Below are 18162 nucleotides of genomic sequence, written 5' to 3' on the forward strand. Positions count from 1 at the left end.
AACAACAGCAAAACTCCATTAAAAAACATTAGTTGTAGCCACCAATTGGGTAACATTTCAGGGCATTCGCAAGCAATACGAAGCAACACGATCTGCATGCAGAAAGTTGGCCACTACATTAGACATGCTCTTAGAAAAAGAAACCATTCAGGAGGAAACAGTTTTAATCATGCACGACTAAACAGCCATTCCTCGCCACATTGCGCTTCAAATATTGCAGCTTCACCACATTGCTGAATTTTTGGAAAAAAAGAAAAAGAAAAGAAAAAGTACATTACAATTTTTAGGGTTCTAAATCAAGCATTTTCAAGAATAAAATTGCTAAATACACTAAAAACATCAATATTAGAGTAGTATTGGCCACGAGAGGGGACTAAACCCACTGATGGGCCAGCCTCAAGCAGCATTAGCATATTGGACTAAAAGGTTGTAAAGGTGACTAAAGGGTGTTTTTTCATACGTCTAGAGGACTCTCATATTGCTAAAAAAAAAACGTATTCAGAAGGTAGTAAAGAGGTTTTCCATGCTCTAGCTATGAAAATATTCATTTTATTATGAATGATTTCTACTTTGCTGAAATTAATTCATCGTGGTCATGTCCGGAACCAATTAACAGTGATGAACGATGTATGACTGCATATATTTATAGCATCTAAAAGCAGTAATAATGCTGAGTAACATGATAAGTGAGTAAATGGGTTAAAAGCGCAAGAGGTTATGTTAGTATGAGGCCTACCATTGAACAAGAGCACTGTTCCCATGCTCCAGTGTACACGCTGTTTAGACACCTCCTCAGAGGATGTGATACAATGGCCCAGCATACAGAAAGTCTTGTTGCTGTCAGAGGATAAACTGGACTTGCGGGGCAAAGTGTAGTCCAAGAAAACGTCACATTTCCTGAAACAGAGAGGAGTGGCTTAAGGTTATCCATCAATCCATCCATCTTCTTCCGCTTACCCGAGTTCGGGAGCAGCAGCCTAAGCACAGAGGCCCAGACTTCCCTCTCCCCAGCCACTTGTCCAACTCTTCCCGAGGGATCCCGAGGAGTTCCCAGGCCAGCTTGCGACATAGTCCCCCTCAACGTGTCCCTGGGTCTTACCCATGGCTTCATACCGGTCGGATGTGCCCTAAACACCTCCCCAGGGAGGCGTCCGGGGGCATCCTGACCAGGTGTCCGAGTCACCTCATCTGGTTCCTCTCAATCTAGAGGAGCAGTGGCTTTACTTTAAGCTCCTACCAAATGACAGAGCTTCTCACCCTATCTCTAAGGGAGAGGCCCGCCACCTGACGGAAGGAACTCATTTCGGCCGCTTGTACCCGTGATCTTGTCCTTTCGGTTATAACCCAAACGTCATGACCATAGGTGAGGATAGGGACGTAGATCGACCGGTAAATTGAGCTCCTTCCGGCTCAGCTCCTTCTTCATTACGAAGGATCGGTGTGGCATCTGCATTGATGCAAACCCTGTATCGATCCGTCCTAAACGTAGATCAACCAGTAAATTGAGAGCTTTGCCTTCTGGCTCAGCTCGTTCTTCACCACGACGGACTGATGTAGGGTCCGCATCACTGCAGACGCCGCACCGATCCGCCTGTCGATCTCACGAACCAGTCTTCCCTCACTCGTAAACAAGACACCGAGGTACTTAAACTCTTTCACTTGGGGCAAGCGCTCCTCCCCTACCTGGATATGGCACTCTACACTTTTCCAGGCAAGAACCATGGACTCGGACTTCGAGGTGCTGATTCTTATCCCAGTCGCTTCACACACGGCTGCAAACTGATCCAGTGAGAGCTGAAATCGTGGCCAGAAGAAGCCAACAGGACCACATTATCTGCAAAAAGCAGAGACCTAATCCTGTAGCCACCAAAACGGATCCCCTCAACATCCTGACTGCTCCTAGAAGTTCTGTCTAAAAGGTTATGAAGAGAACCGATAACAAAGGACAGCCCTTGCGGAGTCCAATCCTCACTGGAAACGGGTCCGACTTACTGCCGGCAATGCAGACCAAGCTGTGGCAGCGGTCATACAGGGAACGGACCGCCACAATCAGGCAGTCCGACACCCCACACTCTCTGAGCACTACCCATAGGACTTTTCCGACGGACACGGTTGAATGCCTTTTCCAAGTCCACAAAGCACATGTAGACTTGTTAGGGCAAACCCCCATGCACTTTCGAGGATCGTGCCAAGAGTATAGAGCTGGTCCTCAGTTCCACGATCAGGACAAAAACCACACTGCTCCTCCTGAATCCGAGGTTCGACTATCCGACCTAGCCTCCTCTCCAGTACTCCTGAATTAACCTTAGAGAAGGCTGAGTGATCTTAGAATAGTTGGAACATGCCCTGTGGTTTCCCTTCTTAAAGAGAGGAACTACCACCCCGGTCTGCCAATCCAGAGGTACTGCCCCCGATATCCACACAATGCTGCAGAGTTTTGTCAACCAGGATGCACAGCATCCAGAGCCTCAAGGAACTCCGGGCCGAGGAGCTTTTTACTACCTTGGCAAACTCAGCCCCAGAAATAAGAGAGTCCACCACATATTCCCCAGGCACAGCTTCCTCATAAGAAAACGTGTCGGTGGGATTGAGGAGGTCTTGGAATTATTCCCTTTACCGATCCACAAGATTATGAGTCGAGGTCAGCAGCACACCATCGCACCATAAATGATGTTAACAGTGCACTGCCTCCCCCTCCTAGGGCAGTCCAGAATTGCTTCGAAGTAATCCGCAAGTCATTTTCAGTGGTTTCCCCAAACTCATCCCGTGTCCGAATTTTTGCCTCTGCGACCGCCGAAGCCACACACTGCTTGGCCTGTCGGTACCTATTTGCTGCCTCGGGAGTCCTACGAGCCAAAAGGACCCGATAGGACTCTTTCTTCAACTTGACGGCATCTTCTGAGACTGCCGCCACAGCAGGCATCAACCACCTTGCGACCACAGCTCCGATCAGCCGCCTCGACAATAGAGACACGGAACATGGTGGCTTAAGGTTATCATTTTGAAAATCAACACATCCTTCTACATTTCTACTCACATGATGCCACACACCCAGACAACCACACGCCCATGGATGTTCTTTTTCCCCTCGGGCTGCTGGGTATACGTGAGACCGAGGTGCTGCCATTGGCCAGGACGGAGAAGTCCCTCACCGGAGTCCGCTTGAGCCAACAGCCCTGCTTTTATTTCGTCGTTTGGGTCGATACAAACCCTGGGGCAACAGTACACTTCCATCAGATTTGAAACTTTATTAAGTGCAACCCGGTTTTTCCATGAGTTTTAAAACTACAGCGTACACCAACACCTTACCTGAATGTGAGTGAGCCAGTAGAGAAGTCTGCCCACACTTGAAGCATCAGTGCTTTAGAGCCCATGGATAGAATATGAATGAGGCTTTCCTCCACTACTCTTCTCCCAGCCTGAGGCGAGCCATGGTGAGAATCAGCTGCCGGTATGTTTCTCTTCTCTGCAAAAAAGTAATACAAAAACTTCTATTTAAAGATTGGACATCGACACATTATGATAAATGATGCATTTCTAACCCTTTTCTGTGTTCCCCTCTTTTTCTTCTTGCTCTAACACCTTCAGCCACATAGAGGCGCTGAAGCCACTAGCCATGTGAGGCCAACAGTTCTGCCCCACCAGAGGCAGGTGCAAAGGTGCGGTGTTCCATGGAGAGGAACGCAGGTGACTCGGTCTGATTTCGCTGTCTCCCTCCCAGCGGCCAGGAGACAGTTTACCCTTCCAGAGCAGACTGACACTTTTCCCGCCAGCATTTCCATTCGGTCTGGAACTCGGAGACGCTCCTCCTGGGGTCAAGGTCCCAATGATTATTGGAAAGTCCAACTGATGAAGTGGTTCTACGTTCACGTTGGCTTCAACAATTTGTAAGATGCCCTTCAGTAAAATCTCCTGGCAGGGAACAAAGCAAATAGTACATGAGCAAGATGGGTCTCCTCCATCATTGGCCTGAGACCTTCTTAAAATAATGTGTAGCCTTGTTATTGTGAAAATCAACAGTGGCAGAAGTGTGATGCATCACAACTAATAAATCGTAGCACAGTTGTGTGCAAAGTTCAGCAACTGGCTTGTTGTTCATCCTGGCCCACTTCCCATTTTCAAAAGAATTTAGCAAAAAAAACAGAAAGAATTAGGAGACTGAGCGAAAAAGCACAAATGTAAAGAGAAAAAAATAAAAATGTTGATACTAAGGACAACTAGCGCTTTCAAACCATTAATGTTTTTAATCAAATTAATCACACTTTTGAATTTGGATTAATCATGATTAATCACAGGTTATTACACGCATGCATAATTTCAATCAAATTAAAAGACCCCAATATATGGAGACAAATACAATTTTATTGTCAGAATGTTATCCAAGAACCTTTTCAAATGTTTAACTTGAATGCACTACATTTTTTGCTCAAAACTTGGTAATATTTTTATCTAAAATGGAGTCTGGGTGTATTTTTATGTGAAATTTTCCAGTGAGCACTAATTGCCAGTCTCCTCGCTCATCGTTACACTGGCGTATGCATTGACCAAATCACTGACCGTATAACAACACACACCTTCCAGGTAACCAGCAGCAGTTAAGGTAAAGGAGCACTTGTGCTAAAAATAAATTGTGTGATTAATCTGCCTATATGCATGGTTAATGCAATACTTTTTGTGTTTAATCATGAGTTAAGTCATTATTTTGACAGTTCTTAATAATAACAACGTTTGGTCTGTGTATATATACGGAGGAACCTCGATTTACGAACTTAATTGGTTCTTGAGCAGGGTTCATATTAAAAAAAAAAAAGTTTGCATATTATAGCAAATTTCTCCATTAGGAACAATGTAAATGGGAATAATATTTTCCAGCCAGTGCACGAGCAATGTGCGCTGCCTTCCAGTGGTCAAAATACACACTGTGATTAATCTTCGTTCATTTAAAGTAACACAATATATTTTTTAAATTTTATTTATCACATGCGTTCACCCGTTAACGTTGACAACCCAAGTTTTTTTTTTTATCTTATTTTTTGTATCTGCATTGCAACCATATCATTTCTCCATTATCCCAAATAAAGTATATTCCATTATATCCTATTAAAGTTTGCTATAAAGGAAGAAAAAAAACAATACAAAAATGTGACAACTGCAGCACATTGCATTCCTGTCTTCATTTTTTTGGAGACAGTCTATAAATGATATCCCCTGCCACATACTTGTGGTGATCATTTGTTCCACACACGCGGGTGTTAATTGTATGAGGGATGAGGATGCAGGGGAGCAAAATGCGTTGGTGTATTGCTGAGAACCCCAAAGTGAATATGTGTAAATTATCACCAATCTTGCTTAAAAAAAAAGAAGAAGAAAAAAATAAAGAAAAGAAAAACAATCAAGCTGTCATGAGCGCAAGCTGTGAAATTAAATATGAGACACGACGGATAGGATATACTACTTACAGTAGGTGGAGTCTGGTCCAGAAAGAGACGAATCAAGAGGGCTAGTTCCTCTGCTGTGATTCGCTGGCTTATCATGGCAACCAGCAGCTCCACTATAATGGTCTGGCAGTCTGAATGTAAACCAAAAGGAGAAACATTGCACACAAGTATTTTATTCACATGAAGTCAAGTTGAGATTTGCATCCGACAACACCTTTACAATCACTTAGCTAAAAGGAAATCACGCTAAAAGAGAAATATGGTTTGGTATGACACATGTGACAAAAACAATCGTGTTGCATACCTTTAAGGTAAGAGTCCGCTTGGCAAAGGATGTCATGAAAGCCAGATAGGATGGTTTTGACCACTCCCTGTAAGGATCAAAGCATTGTGTAAGTCAAATTTGAAATAGAGAGCACAGTCAGGGAGTAAAAGTTACAATGCACACTGTTGAGGAAGTGTTAGTAGAAGAACTTTCCCTGACCTGGTCATAGAGCAGAGCGGCATTGCGGTGGTTGGTGCGGACCGCACAGAGCAGGCTTTGAAACACATGACTCAGTAACTCCAGGTCTGGGGAACCTGTGGCCAGTAGTTGCAACTCCACTGTGCAGATCTCTGGGAAAAGCAGAAAGCCACGCCCAGGGCAGTCTGCCACTGTCGCAAACTGCCACTGTACAGTCTCCACCTTCAATCCTAGAGGAAACAGACAGAAAAACGCAACTCTGAATCCACCGAGAAACTGAGTCAGACATGGAGAAACCATTAAGCTCCAGCTGACTGACACCACACATGAACAACCCCGGCAGGCTGCTAAAACAGCTTCACGATCCGCAGGCATTCCCTGATTCATCTGCAAGCAGCTGTCGTAGTGGCAGCTCATAAACATGAATTCATCTCTGCCCTGGGCTCAGTGCAGCATGGGAGTCTCCTTGTGCTTTCAGCAGAGCAGCCCAGCAGACTCTCACGCGGCTTGTCAGACCTCGTTCTATTAATCAAACTGATGCTCTAACCTTCAACCGCTCAATTTGCGTCCACACTAAACCACACAACCAAATCCGGATCTGGTAAATCAACAAAAAGCTTCAACATAAATACACAATACCAACAATTAAGTACATTTTCTGGTTAGGTTTTTAGAAAAGATTAAAGGTTAAACACAGTTAAAATGTAAGACAAAATGAGGTGAATGAAGAAAAAGTAATGTTAAAGACTGAATAGCAAATATGGAGAAGTTAGGGTTTGAACAAAATAATTCAAAAAATTATTATGATGCAGAGACCAAAAGAGACAAGAACACAACAATTATTTATAATGATACAAATTTTTTATTAAATATATGAATAAGGGAACTGCACTTTTTGGGGAATTTTGCCTATCATTCACAATATCAAACACATATGTTTTTCACTTTTGTAATGTAGTAACAGGCACATTTATAATAGCATGTAATATTTACCTATTTTGGTAATTTTAAGCATACGGTGGCGCATTCATTTTACAAACGCATCACGTTTGCTTTTTCCTTCGACACATATTTTCGGAACGTGCATACCAGTGTCCACACAAAAACACATTTACTGGCTGTAATGCACATTTTGTCCAATCAGAAGCCTGAAAGAGCTACCACAGTTCACTTGGTGCATTGTTTTGTTTTCCTAATTGCCCATGCACGTTATTAGATGCGCATAGTGATGTGTGCCTTTCACATTTGAACCAATTACGGTGCCAATTCCCAGTATCGAGAACGGTATTCATAGGTACTAATTATTGGTATTTTTTGAGTGTGCTTATGTGTAAGTATTTTTTTAATAATCAAATCTTTATTTAATTTCAAAACTAAAACTGAGCTGATAATGATAACGGTGCTTTGCAATTGTTATATCTAGATTTTTTTTTTTTACACATCTGAGTTAAATTTACAAGTGTTATTAGGTATATTTTGCACACATGTCTAATTCCGAGACATTAGATAGTAGTAGTGAATAGACTATGATATGTTGCCTACTCAGGAAGTCGGTTTTGCAATTAAACCGTATGTGCTAGTCTTTTCTTTTGTTGAGTCCTACAAAGTGCTTATACTGTAAGTATGAAATATTTGGAGGTGTTGAAATCACCATGACAAATATAATGCTAATCAGCAGCATGTCTATGGCACAGCATAGCATAGAGCTGCTAGTGCATTTCGAAAAGTGGCACCTTACTGTACATTTGAGCGTTTTCGGTCAGGCATACTTGCGTTGCTGGCATGGAAAATTGTAACATTAACTTGAGGTAGTCAGAATAAGTCCACTTTGACTGCTTGAGTTCTTGTTTCCCCAAGTGCGACAAAGGTATGGAAATATAGCACCGTTTAATTTTATGTGAATCGATGCCTAGTAATACTGACAGAATTTGGTCGGTATCTATAAACGTATTGAATTTGGTACCCATCCCTGGACGGACACACCCATACTGTATCTGCTGCTGCATGAAATAAAACAACACGTGAATAAATAGTTGTTGTTAAATAAGGAACAAAAAAATTATATTATTGCACATTTCTTGTGACAAAAAACAAAAAGCTACATTTTAGCCGTGACAGTGCTGAAGCGGAGTTTGAAATGCTCCACTCTAAAAGCTCAGTTTTTAGGGAGGAAAAACCTACATTTGCGTGTGGATAAGAGGTTAAACGCAATTACATTTTTTTGAATACCAGAATTGGTGTGGACAGGGTCTTAGTCTGGTCTTGATATCAGATATTTAATGTTGCTTAAATGTTTACAGAGCACTTCTGGACATGGTACAATCTCAAGACAATGTTCATTTAGACAACCGGACAGCATGTTGGATTCAAGGTTGTTGTTTTCCAAGACGTTTAAGTTTGATGTAGACCTAAAATCACAAGATCCAGCTCATGCAGCACAACAACTGTAGTAGCCTGCAGTTGTAAAACACAAAACAATGGGTGTATTCTGAGGGGAATGAACGAGTGAATGGACTTAATCAGGCTGTAACTGTAACCTGAAAGACCAAAGCAGAGCTGACATAAGGGCCTTCTCATGGTTGAAGATATGTTTCTGCAAAGTCATGCACGTTTAAAAAAAATTCTAGTGCCAGATGTTATCACAGCATAACAAATGAGGATGTGGTATTATTCAGAAAATTATATTCACAAACATGCTTAAACTTCTTCAGCATGGCAATGCTACTTAACAAACCCATACAGTTAATGCACATAAATACTGTGTCATTATAAGCAGTTAGTTAAACATGTTTACTGGGAGAGGTAGACATTGGTGATTTCCCAAGGTTAAAAATAAAGAGCTATAACTGTTAAAAATAAGTACCTTTGCAATCCATCAAGACTACGGTAATCTGTTGACATTTTTTACAAGCCACAACAAGTAGTGACGCAGTTAAGCGATTATATATGATTTATATAAGCATCACATGACTCCTGTGACAGTGTAGTGCAAGTTTTTAAATAAAACAGACATGGCAGTAATGTATGAGCAGTGTTGTTGTTATTCCTAAGGATGTAAGCATGAGTGAGGTGCAGTTAAGTGTGGTCCTACCATCTTCCTGGTTGGCCATGTCCTCAGGGTTGCTTTCGCTATCCGCGTCGTAGCCCTCCTCCTCCTCCTCCCCTAGGGGCTTGACGCCACAGCTCTGAACGCCGTCCACCTCCTCTGATAGATCGCCTGCTGGGGCCGCCCCCTCTGCCAACACTTGGAGTTTCTGGTAAAAAGACAGCGAGGAAAAAAGACCCAAGATAGGAAAAGGAAGAGAGAGAGGACGAGGGCAAGAAAGAAGTCAAATTATGTTCAATACAGTCCTAATAAAAGCAATAAAAATTATGTCCTGTGAATAAAAAAATATTTAACTCGTGCGGAAAAAAGTACAAACTGATCTTAAGACTCCTATCAGCTGACATGGGCAGCAGTCAGGCAGCCAAGTTCCTTGTTGTGTACGGTGACTCATCAAAATAGTACACAAAAACACACAGTGTTCATTCAAGTAAACACATGTGTGAGCTGATCAGTAGGACAGGCTTATGATAATGCACAGTTTATTTCTTAAAAAAAAAAAAAAAGAGCACAAGACATTGCAGGTGGACGTGACGAAATCTGAGAAAAACAACCATTTATGCGAAGGTGGAACTGTCTTTGAGCTTCACAGAAGAAATTCAGAAGGATGAAGTGACCTCCGCACTCTCCATGACTCACTGAGAAAGGACTACGCACTTCAGAAGTAGGTAAATCTATTATATAAAAAGCAAAACCTTCCCGTGTTAGAACACGCTTAGTCATTCTGGTATTTTAAGAGCCTGACAAACAGGAGTGTTGCTGTTGAACCATAAATTAAGAAAATGTATTATATTTCTCTGTTACTCTCCCTGCGGCATTAGATATGAAGATTAATAAAGGTTCATGCATAAAACTTGGCATATAACGTCGCTTAGAGCATCACTAAAAAGGCGGGACTCACCCTGTCTGGCTTCTCCTCGGGAGGCTCGGAAGAGGGCGACACATTGGCCAAGGCTACTCTCAGAAGAGAATCAAACAGCGGCACAGCGAGGTCAGAGCTGACCACCCCTGAGCGAGAGAGCTGGTCTCTCACCTCTAATAGGGTATCATCCACTGACTGGAGCTACAGAGAAGACATGATAACTTGTGATGACACTCATTTTGGGTTTGATAGCTGAATATGAGTGTGATACCTGATAAGAAAGCTCAGAGTCTGTCTTCTGGTGGGCTGAGTTGGCACCGTGTAGACAAATAGCCAGTAAAGCCTCAAGAAGGCGGATACTTTGTAATTGCCACTCTTCTTCCTGCCTCTTTGTTGGATCTTTGGTCTTCCCTTCCGTTGGAGGAGAGCAGTGAATTGATTTCGGACCTGGCTTATCTAGACTGACAAAGACTGTGGACTCTGGGCTACTTTTGGATTTGAACTCCTTCTTCTTCTTTGCTTTGCCATCTTTGTTTTTGCAGGAAATCTTCTGAATGACCATGCTCATAAGGCGCAAACAGACATCCAACCCCCCTAGTCTGAAGAACTGCCTCTGGAACAAAGGGTTGGCCAGGTAGACGCACCGACACACCGACCAAACATCTGCGGCCCGTCGTACTTGCTCTTTGGATGGCAGGGTCACGCTGTCTGGGGACAGGTAAGCCAGCCGCCCGCCCAGAGGCTCACTGGCTGTACTATCGTACCCTGAAGTGTCCTCAGAGTCATTAGCTGAGTCCCGGTCAGAATCAGCTTCTTTGCTAACACACAGGAAAGCAACACAGAGGAAAAGGTTAATGACATGGAGGTGGGTCTCTGCTTGGCTCCGCCCTGCTCCTCGTCCCTGCCCACTACGACTCTTATGACGTGGATATCCCTCTTTTAGCCCCTCATAGAACTTGCTAAGGCTCTGCGGGCCTTCTCCAGATCCTCTTGACCCTGGATCCTCAGCCAGGTTCGAGATTGTCTGCTTCTGTTCGGCAACTGCAATCTCCAGCTCCTGGAGTACGTTGTCCGCTTCCTGGCGTCCAAAACTGGTTATTAGAGTCTCAAATACCTTCAAAGCTAGAGAGCACGTCTGGTCAAGGTACACCAGTTCTGTCATCTGGTTGAGCCCATTGCAGCTGATGAAGAGATCTCGGATCACCCTATGAGAGAAATAATTTGGAGTACAAACTTTTTGATTAATTCACAAAGAAGCAAATAACTAAAAATACAGCTGGACTGGCACAGTTTACGTGAAGACTAACACCTGTTTGTAACGGAGCAAAGAAGTACAAGAATGGACCAATCAAATCAATTTGTCAAGACCAAGGCCCTCATTTATAAAATTGTGAGTGAATTCGTACATAAAACATTGCGTAAGTACAGACCTCAGACTGTACGTGCCTCCCCCAAAAAATTATCTTCAAAATTGACGAATCATCTTGAGCACACAAGCATTCACTTCTCCCATAAATCACACCTGCAGTGAATTGGGCGCAGAAAAGTTCCACCTCGTTGTTCTCTCATAATCATTCATAAATTGTCACGCAAAACATGGCGATGAGTTTAAGGGGAACTGCACTTTTTTTTTTATTTTGCCTCTCGTTCATAATCATTATGAAAGACATGACGAATGGATTTTTTTTTAATGCATTCTAAATATTAAACAAATGTAAATAAAAGTCTGCTAATGGGAGCTCCACTACTCCACCCATAAAATCTGATAAATAACCATCCAAAAAGTGCCAACAATACCCAATTTACATTTCGTGATTTTAATAATAACCAAGTATTAGTGACATTGTTATTATAAGCACTAATGCAGACAAACTATTCATAATGTCAACGTGATTACTTTTGTGTGTCCCTATGTTTACATCATCGAGGGGTCTGCTGTTTCCTCGCTTCCCTGCTCCCTGTAAGTTTATTCTAAATCATAAATCTTGCCTCTCACCTGAAAAGTAGATGGCTGAGAATGTAATCCGACAAGTTGGGACACTTTGATAAACATTTAGGACCTGGAACTGGCGAAAACGACACGAAAAGCAGTTGTTCCCCCCGCTTCCTCACTTTGCTTCTTGGTGAGGATTATGAGACATTTTTCATTTAAATGGGAATATATGAACATCCTAGCAGTCAGCATCCTAATGACAGAAGACTTTGTACGATAAGTGATGTTTTATTATGTTTATTGACTCTCACAAAAGTCTGCAGAGAGCAGAAATCAGTGATGAAGAAAAAAACAGTGAACGTTGTGATGCGTTTTTGAAATTAATGCACCGCATATGCTTAAAATGATCAAAATCCGTAAATATTAAATGTTGTTGTAAATGTGCCTGTTACTACATTAAATATATACTTACATCATTTATATAAAACCCTAATGGAGATGTTTGGATTATTTTTTAGGGGCAGAATTGAACGGCTCCATTGTAAACTGACTTTTGAACAAATAGATTTAATATTTAGAATGCATTAAATAAAATCCATCCATCGTAATAGCCCTCATAATAATTGTGAACAATAGGCAAAATTCCAAAAAAAGTGCAGTTCCTCTTTAAAGGATCACGTGTTGGACTGCCAAAGAAAAAGTGTGTGTCAGTGTAGTGTAGTGTCAGCTCCATCGTCCGATGGAAAATATGTTCAGGCCTTTTGTTTGCCACGTACTTGTCCAAATAATTTATGTATTATATACATATATAATATATATATATATATATATATATAAAGACATATATATGTCTTTATTTTGTCAAGTAATACAAAGCAGATATTCTGTTTCATGACACAATTATTAATATTTAAAGCTCTTGTGAGCAGTTGGCACGCAAGTGAGATGATTTCAATATATTATCAGCACAATAAATGTGTTTTTTGAACAGTTATTTATTTTATAAAAATATTTGACTTGTAATAATAATTTAGTGGTTGCATGAAATCTAAATATTTGTACTCCAACAGTATTATAAACTCCCAAAGTCTGATATATTAAAACGTGATTTTTATCTGATGGACAAGCAGTAAAAATGGATGGATTTTCTACTGCTTGTCCCTTTTGGGGTCGCGGGCCGTGCTGTTTGAAGAAGAAAAAGAAAAAGAAAAAAAAGCCACTGGCTCTTGACACACAGTCAAAGAACCTCCTGACCTATTTATATATGTTTCATCATTTAATTAAAAATAATCTAAATAAACAACACTTCAATGACCAACTACATAATAAATACATGTCAAATATAACTAACTTAATACAGATTTATATTTAGATTTTTAGGCTGCAATAAATAAATATACAATTTTATCTAGAATTACATAAATGCTTATACATTGTGAAATATACAGTATGTATTTTATAGTGCATATGTGTTTTTATGTGAGTATGAGCTTTCTTATTTTGGTGCACCGTCGGGCCTTGCTGATTCCCATGTCGGAAACATTTTAGGTGCGTTCTAAGCATATACGATTTCTATAAATACCAACATACTGTATGTGATGAAAGTTATTTACGTACATTTACAAAAGAGCATTAGTAGCTGTGCACTGTGCAGTGGCTTGTGATCTCTGTGATTGAAAGTTCCTGTTAAACTCAGTTCATTTAGTAAAGATGCAGTTTAATTCTAAAAGACATTGTATTTTTTTTTTTTAACTATCTTACTTTCCTCTGGATTATTGCAAAGGTAATCACAGTGAGGGTAGACACAGTCCATCTGAAATGCCTTCCTTAACACTGACGCTAATGTGATACCACACTAAAGAGAATATATGTTTTAAAAAGATTACAAATCCCAAAACCAGTGAAATTGGTACGCTGCGTAAATAGTAAATAGAAACAGAATACAATGATTTACAAATCCTTTTCAACCTATATTCAATTGAATACACTGCAAAGACAAGATACTTAACGTTTGAACTGGTAAACTTTGTTATTTTTTGCAAATATTAGCTCATTTGGAATTTGATGCCTGCAACATATTTCAAAAAAGCTGGCACAAGTGGCAAAACAGACTGACAAAGTTGAGGAATACTCATCAAACACTTATTTGGAACATCCCTTAGGTGAACAGGCTAATATGGAACAGGTGGGTGACATGATTGGGTATAAAAGCAGCTTCCATGAAAAGCTCAGTCATTCACAAACAAGGATGAAGCGAGGGTCACCACTTTGTGAACAAATGTGTGAGCAAATTGTCGAACAGTTTAAGAACAACATTTCTCAACGAGCTATTGCAAGGAATTTAGGGATTTCACCATGTACGGTAAAAAAGTTCAGAGAATCTGGAGAAATCACTGCACGTAAGCAGCAAGGCTGAAAACCAACATTGAATGCCCGTGATCTTCGATCCCTCAGGCGGTACTACATCAAAAACCGACATCAGTGTGTAAAGGATATCACCACATCCTGAACGGACTGCCCCATTGTCCCTCATAACTGCCTTCTCTTCGGTGCAATAACCCATTCCACCAACCACCCTGTTTTTGTTTTGTTTTTTTTCATGTATATATTCATTTCACACCATATTCATTGCACTTCTACATTTTTTATATTTTTATATATTTGCACATTGTTTTTCTAGCATGCACACATCGCACTGTATGGAATGGCCTCAATCTCGTTACCTTGCGTAATGACAATAAAGCTGATTCTGATTCTGATTCTGACATGGGCTCAGGAACACTTTAGAAAACCACTGCCAGTAACTACAGTTCGTTACTACATCTGTAAGTGCAAGTTAAAACTCTACTATGCAAAGCGAAAGCCATTTATCAACAACACCCATAAAAGCCGCTGGCTTCGCTGGGCCTGAGCTCATCTAAGATGGACTGATGCAAAGTGGAAAAGTGTTCTGTGGTCTGACAAGTCCAAATTTCAAATTGTTTTTGGAAACTGTGGACGTTGTGTCCTCCGGACCATAGGGGAAAAGAATCATCCGGACGATTATAGGCGCAAAGTTCAAAAGCCAGCATCTGTGATGGTATGGGGGTGTATTACTGCCCAAGGTATGGGTAACTTACACATCTGTGAAGGCACCATTAATACTAAAAGGTACATGCAGGTTTTGGAACAACATATGTTGCCATCCAAGCAACGTATTTTGCTTATTTCAGCAAGACAATGCCAAGCCACTTTCTGCACGTGTTACAATAACAGTGCGGGTACTAGACTGGACTGCAGGTCGTCTCCCATTGAAAATGTGTGGCGCATTTTGAAGCATAAAATACGACAACGGAGACACCGGACTGTTGAACAACTTAACCTGTACATCAAGCAAGAATGGGAAATAATTCCACTTGAAACGCTTCAAAAATTGGTCTCCTCAGTTCCCAAATGTTTACTGAGTGTTGTTAAAAGGAAAGGCCATGTAACAGTGGTAAAAATGCCCTGTGACAAATTTTCTGCAATGTGTTGCTGTCATTAAATTCTAAGTTAATGACTTGCAAAAAAAAAAAAAATGTCTCAGTTCAAACATAACATATATTGTCTTTGCAGTGTATTCAATTGAATATAAATTGAAAAAAATGTGCTAATAACTGTATTCTGTTTTTATTTACGATTTAGACAATGTGCCATGTTTAAACCAGATTTCTTAATGAAAAGGCACTTACCCGAATCACAACTTCCTCATCCAAACAAGAGCATTACAATTATTTTTTTTAAACTAAAGAAAAGCTTCTTCTGTTGCTTCACTACTGTATGTGCTACATAATGCAAGCCATCCATAGTCAGGTCACCTGCGAGGCACAAAGCCATGCTAAATTATTAATTTGCATCAATTAGCAATGACGCAGTTGAACCGATCTAGTGACAATCCGAGCAGATTCAAGGAGCAGGCTGATATGTCATCTTCGTATGATAAAGAGAAAGATGTAGAAAAATAGGGAACAATTTAACCTGTTGAAGTTTAAGTCTTCAAATAGATTTGTATCAAACTGATGGAATAGAATGGATCATCAAAACACTACAAGCTAAATATATTACTTAAATCAAACTTAACACCCCAAAGTAGTGGAGATAAAATGATATAGACAACAACAACTGGGAGCTTACCTTGATTTAAGGAGGGCAGGTAACGCTTGCAGGTATATGAGTAACACCTCCACAGGCAGGCACTGAGTGTGATAGCTACAGACTTGGGTACAAACTGTAGAAACCCCAAGCTGCAGCGCATGGTGGGCTAGCTCTACCCCTCGCTGCAGCACAGGACTGAAGATGTGTGTGTACAGCTGCCACTGCACTACGGCATTGCCACGCAGTGTCAGGTGGCACACATGACCAGCTACCTGCTGGCTCAACTGTCGGTCCTCTCCAAACACTAGTTTTTGGTAAGCCTCAAGGGCATCCCACTTCCACAACATGTCCTCTGCGCCCCCTCCACTCGGTAGAATCCCCTGGGAACGGTAGCACAGGCTAGTAGAAAGAGCTGAAGGTTCCCCATGTTGTAGTGTCTCCTCCAGAACTGGCAACTGACTCTGGTCCAGAGTGCAAATGTTACACGAAGCAAGCTTCGCTCTCTCTGAGGGCTGTCCCCCACCAAGCTGTTCTAGAATCAGTCTACCCAGAACACTGAGAACATGAGACTGGTAACTACGCAGATCTGGAGCTTGGAAGGCATCCAACAGTGGTCTTATCACGGAACGAGGGTCCATGCAACAGCAAATACCAACAGCCTGCACCCCGGCCAGTACCTGCAACACAGCTGGTCCACTTGGCGACAAGCGTTGCAGAAGCCGTAGACATTGGTGAGCGCAGGCTGCCAGGCAGCAGCAGCGCTCAGGGTAACGCACTGCATCACCCTCCATGCCTTCTTTCCCTTCAGTGTCCTCTTCAAATGGGTTGCGCCAGGCAACCTTCTTAAAAGCAGAAGCAGGCAAACCTGACAGATCTCTGTGATGATGCAGGAAGTGGGAATATTCACAGCGACGGTGACGACGTCGGGCACACACAGACTGATGCAGCTGCTCCGACTTTGCTTTCTTGACGGCACTGATGATCTTGAAGACCCCTGCAACTAGACCTCGTAGCCTTTCTGAAGCCTCACCTCCTACTTCCGAATCCCGAGCCCTCCCGAGTTCCTCTAATCGCAGCACTGTAGCTTCAAACAGCTCCAGACCACGGTGTTGGACAAATTCATGGATGAGATCTAGTGCTTGGCTAAAGAAAAAGGGGTTGGGTGTGGAGGCCTGCAGGCAACTCAGAAGAACTTGCAGTACCCCTTCTAGAAGCTCAGGCAGCAATAGTGCTCTGTGACGAAAACGTGAAAAAGAGAAATCATCTTGGACTTCCTGTAGGGTCTTTTTTGGTCGAGGAGCAAATGGGTTTGTCTGTCTGTCAAGGCAGCTTCGGATCTTCAGTGTTGCACGAAGCAGATCGGTTAGGCTGCGTCTCAGGCTATCAGGAAGCTTTTCACTTTGACTCACATCAACTGACATCAGGTGCAAGATGGTGCGTAGAAGCATCCTCTGGACCAGTGCAATGGGCTCTTCTGTCCAGCCCCCAGCAAGCTCCTCCGCGCCTGTACCACCACTGCTTCCTGGACCACAACAATCTCCAAACTCAGTCAGGATCTCAGTGAGAGTTGGTACAACACTGACTGCCAGGCTGGGATTGTGATTTATGCTCATGTCAAATTTACACACTTTTTCCAGTAACGAAAGTAAGACATAACATAGATCAAAGGGTGAGTTCTCCATGCGGTTAAAAATTGACATGGCAGCCGGGTCTGTTAAGGTTTCAGTGTCCATTGTCTGTGATCCATGGACCCTGGGATGTGGGTATGGTGCACTCATGGTTTCTGTGGTTGCTGTGGCAGTTAACTGTGTAGTTTCTAAACGATGATGTTGACAGCTTACCCGGATGGTAGAGCCATGGGACCTTCTACTCCTTGAGCCACCTGGGCCTGCTTTGTCTTCAGTGTTGGCTTCGGAATCTGAGGTAGAAACTTGGGCCCGCCGAGCATCCTTTACAGCATATTTCTGGGCTGTCCTACGTGACCTCCTTGATTTCCAGGTACCGCTGCCAACACGTGGCCTCTTTCCAGATTCCTGGTCATCTACGCCAGTCTTCTGTCCTGCTCTGAGAGGCACGGCCTTAACCTCCCGGCTGAGGAACACTTCCAATAGAGACGGCAGGGTGAAATCTGTTGACGTAAAAAATATTGTTATTGGTAAGTTTTCTGGATTCACCGGTTAGACTGGCAACCATTTTAAGTTACACAGCTGAGGAATTTGTTTTATTTTGGCTTTGAGAATAGGATTTCCC

At 42.0% G+C, this 18162-nt stretch overlaps 1 protein-coding gene across 6 annotated transcripts in view; it reads right to left on the minus strand.

Annotated features, from left to right (window-relative positions):
- Positions 1–18162, minus strand: part of lyst (lysosomal trafficking regulator) — a 103816-nt gene that overhangs the window by 51612 nt on the left and 34042 nt on the right. For all 6 annotated transcript variants that reach the window (XM_061960704.1, XM_061960713.1, XM_061960722.2 and 3 more), the window contains 11 exons: positions 15952–18040; positions 10138–11071; positions 9906–10067; positions 8993–9155; positions 5923–6131; positions 5743–5809; positions 5460–5569; positions 3543–3912; positions 3310–3466; positions 3038–3211; positions 737–897 (listed from right to left, as the gene is read on the minus strand). In XM_061960704.1, coding sequence (XP_061816688.1) covers positions 737–897; positions 3038–3211; positions 3310–3466; positions 3543–3912; positions 5460–5569; positions 5743–5809; positions 5923–6131; positions 8993–9155; positions 9906–10067; positions 10138–11071; positions 15952–18040 — 4596 coding nt within the window. The remainder of the gene's footprint in view (positions 1–736; positions 898–3037; positions 3212–3309; positions 3467–3542; positions 3913–5459; positions 5570–5742; positions 5810–5922; positions 6132–8992; positions 9156–9905; positions 10068–10137; positions 11072–15951; positions 18041–18162) is intronic.

Source organism: Nerophis lumbriciformis, linkage group LG02 (assembly GCF_033978685.3).
Source record: "Nerophis lumbriciformis linkage group LG02, RoL_Nlum_v2.1, whole genome shotgun sequence".
NCBI classification, from domain to species: Eukaryota; Metazoa; Chordata; class Actinopteri; order Syngnathiformes; family Syngnathidae; genus Nerophis; species Nerophis lumbriciformis.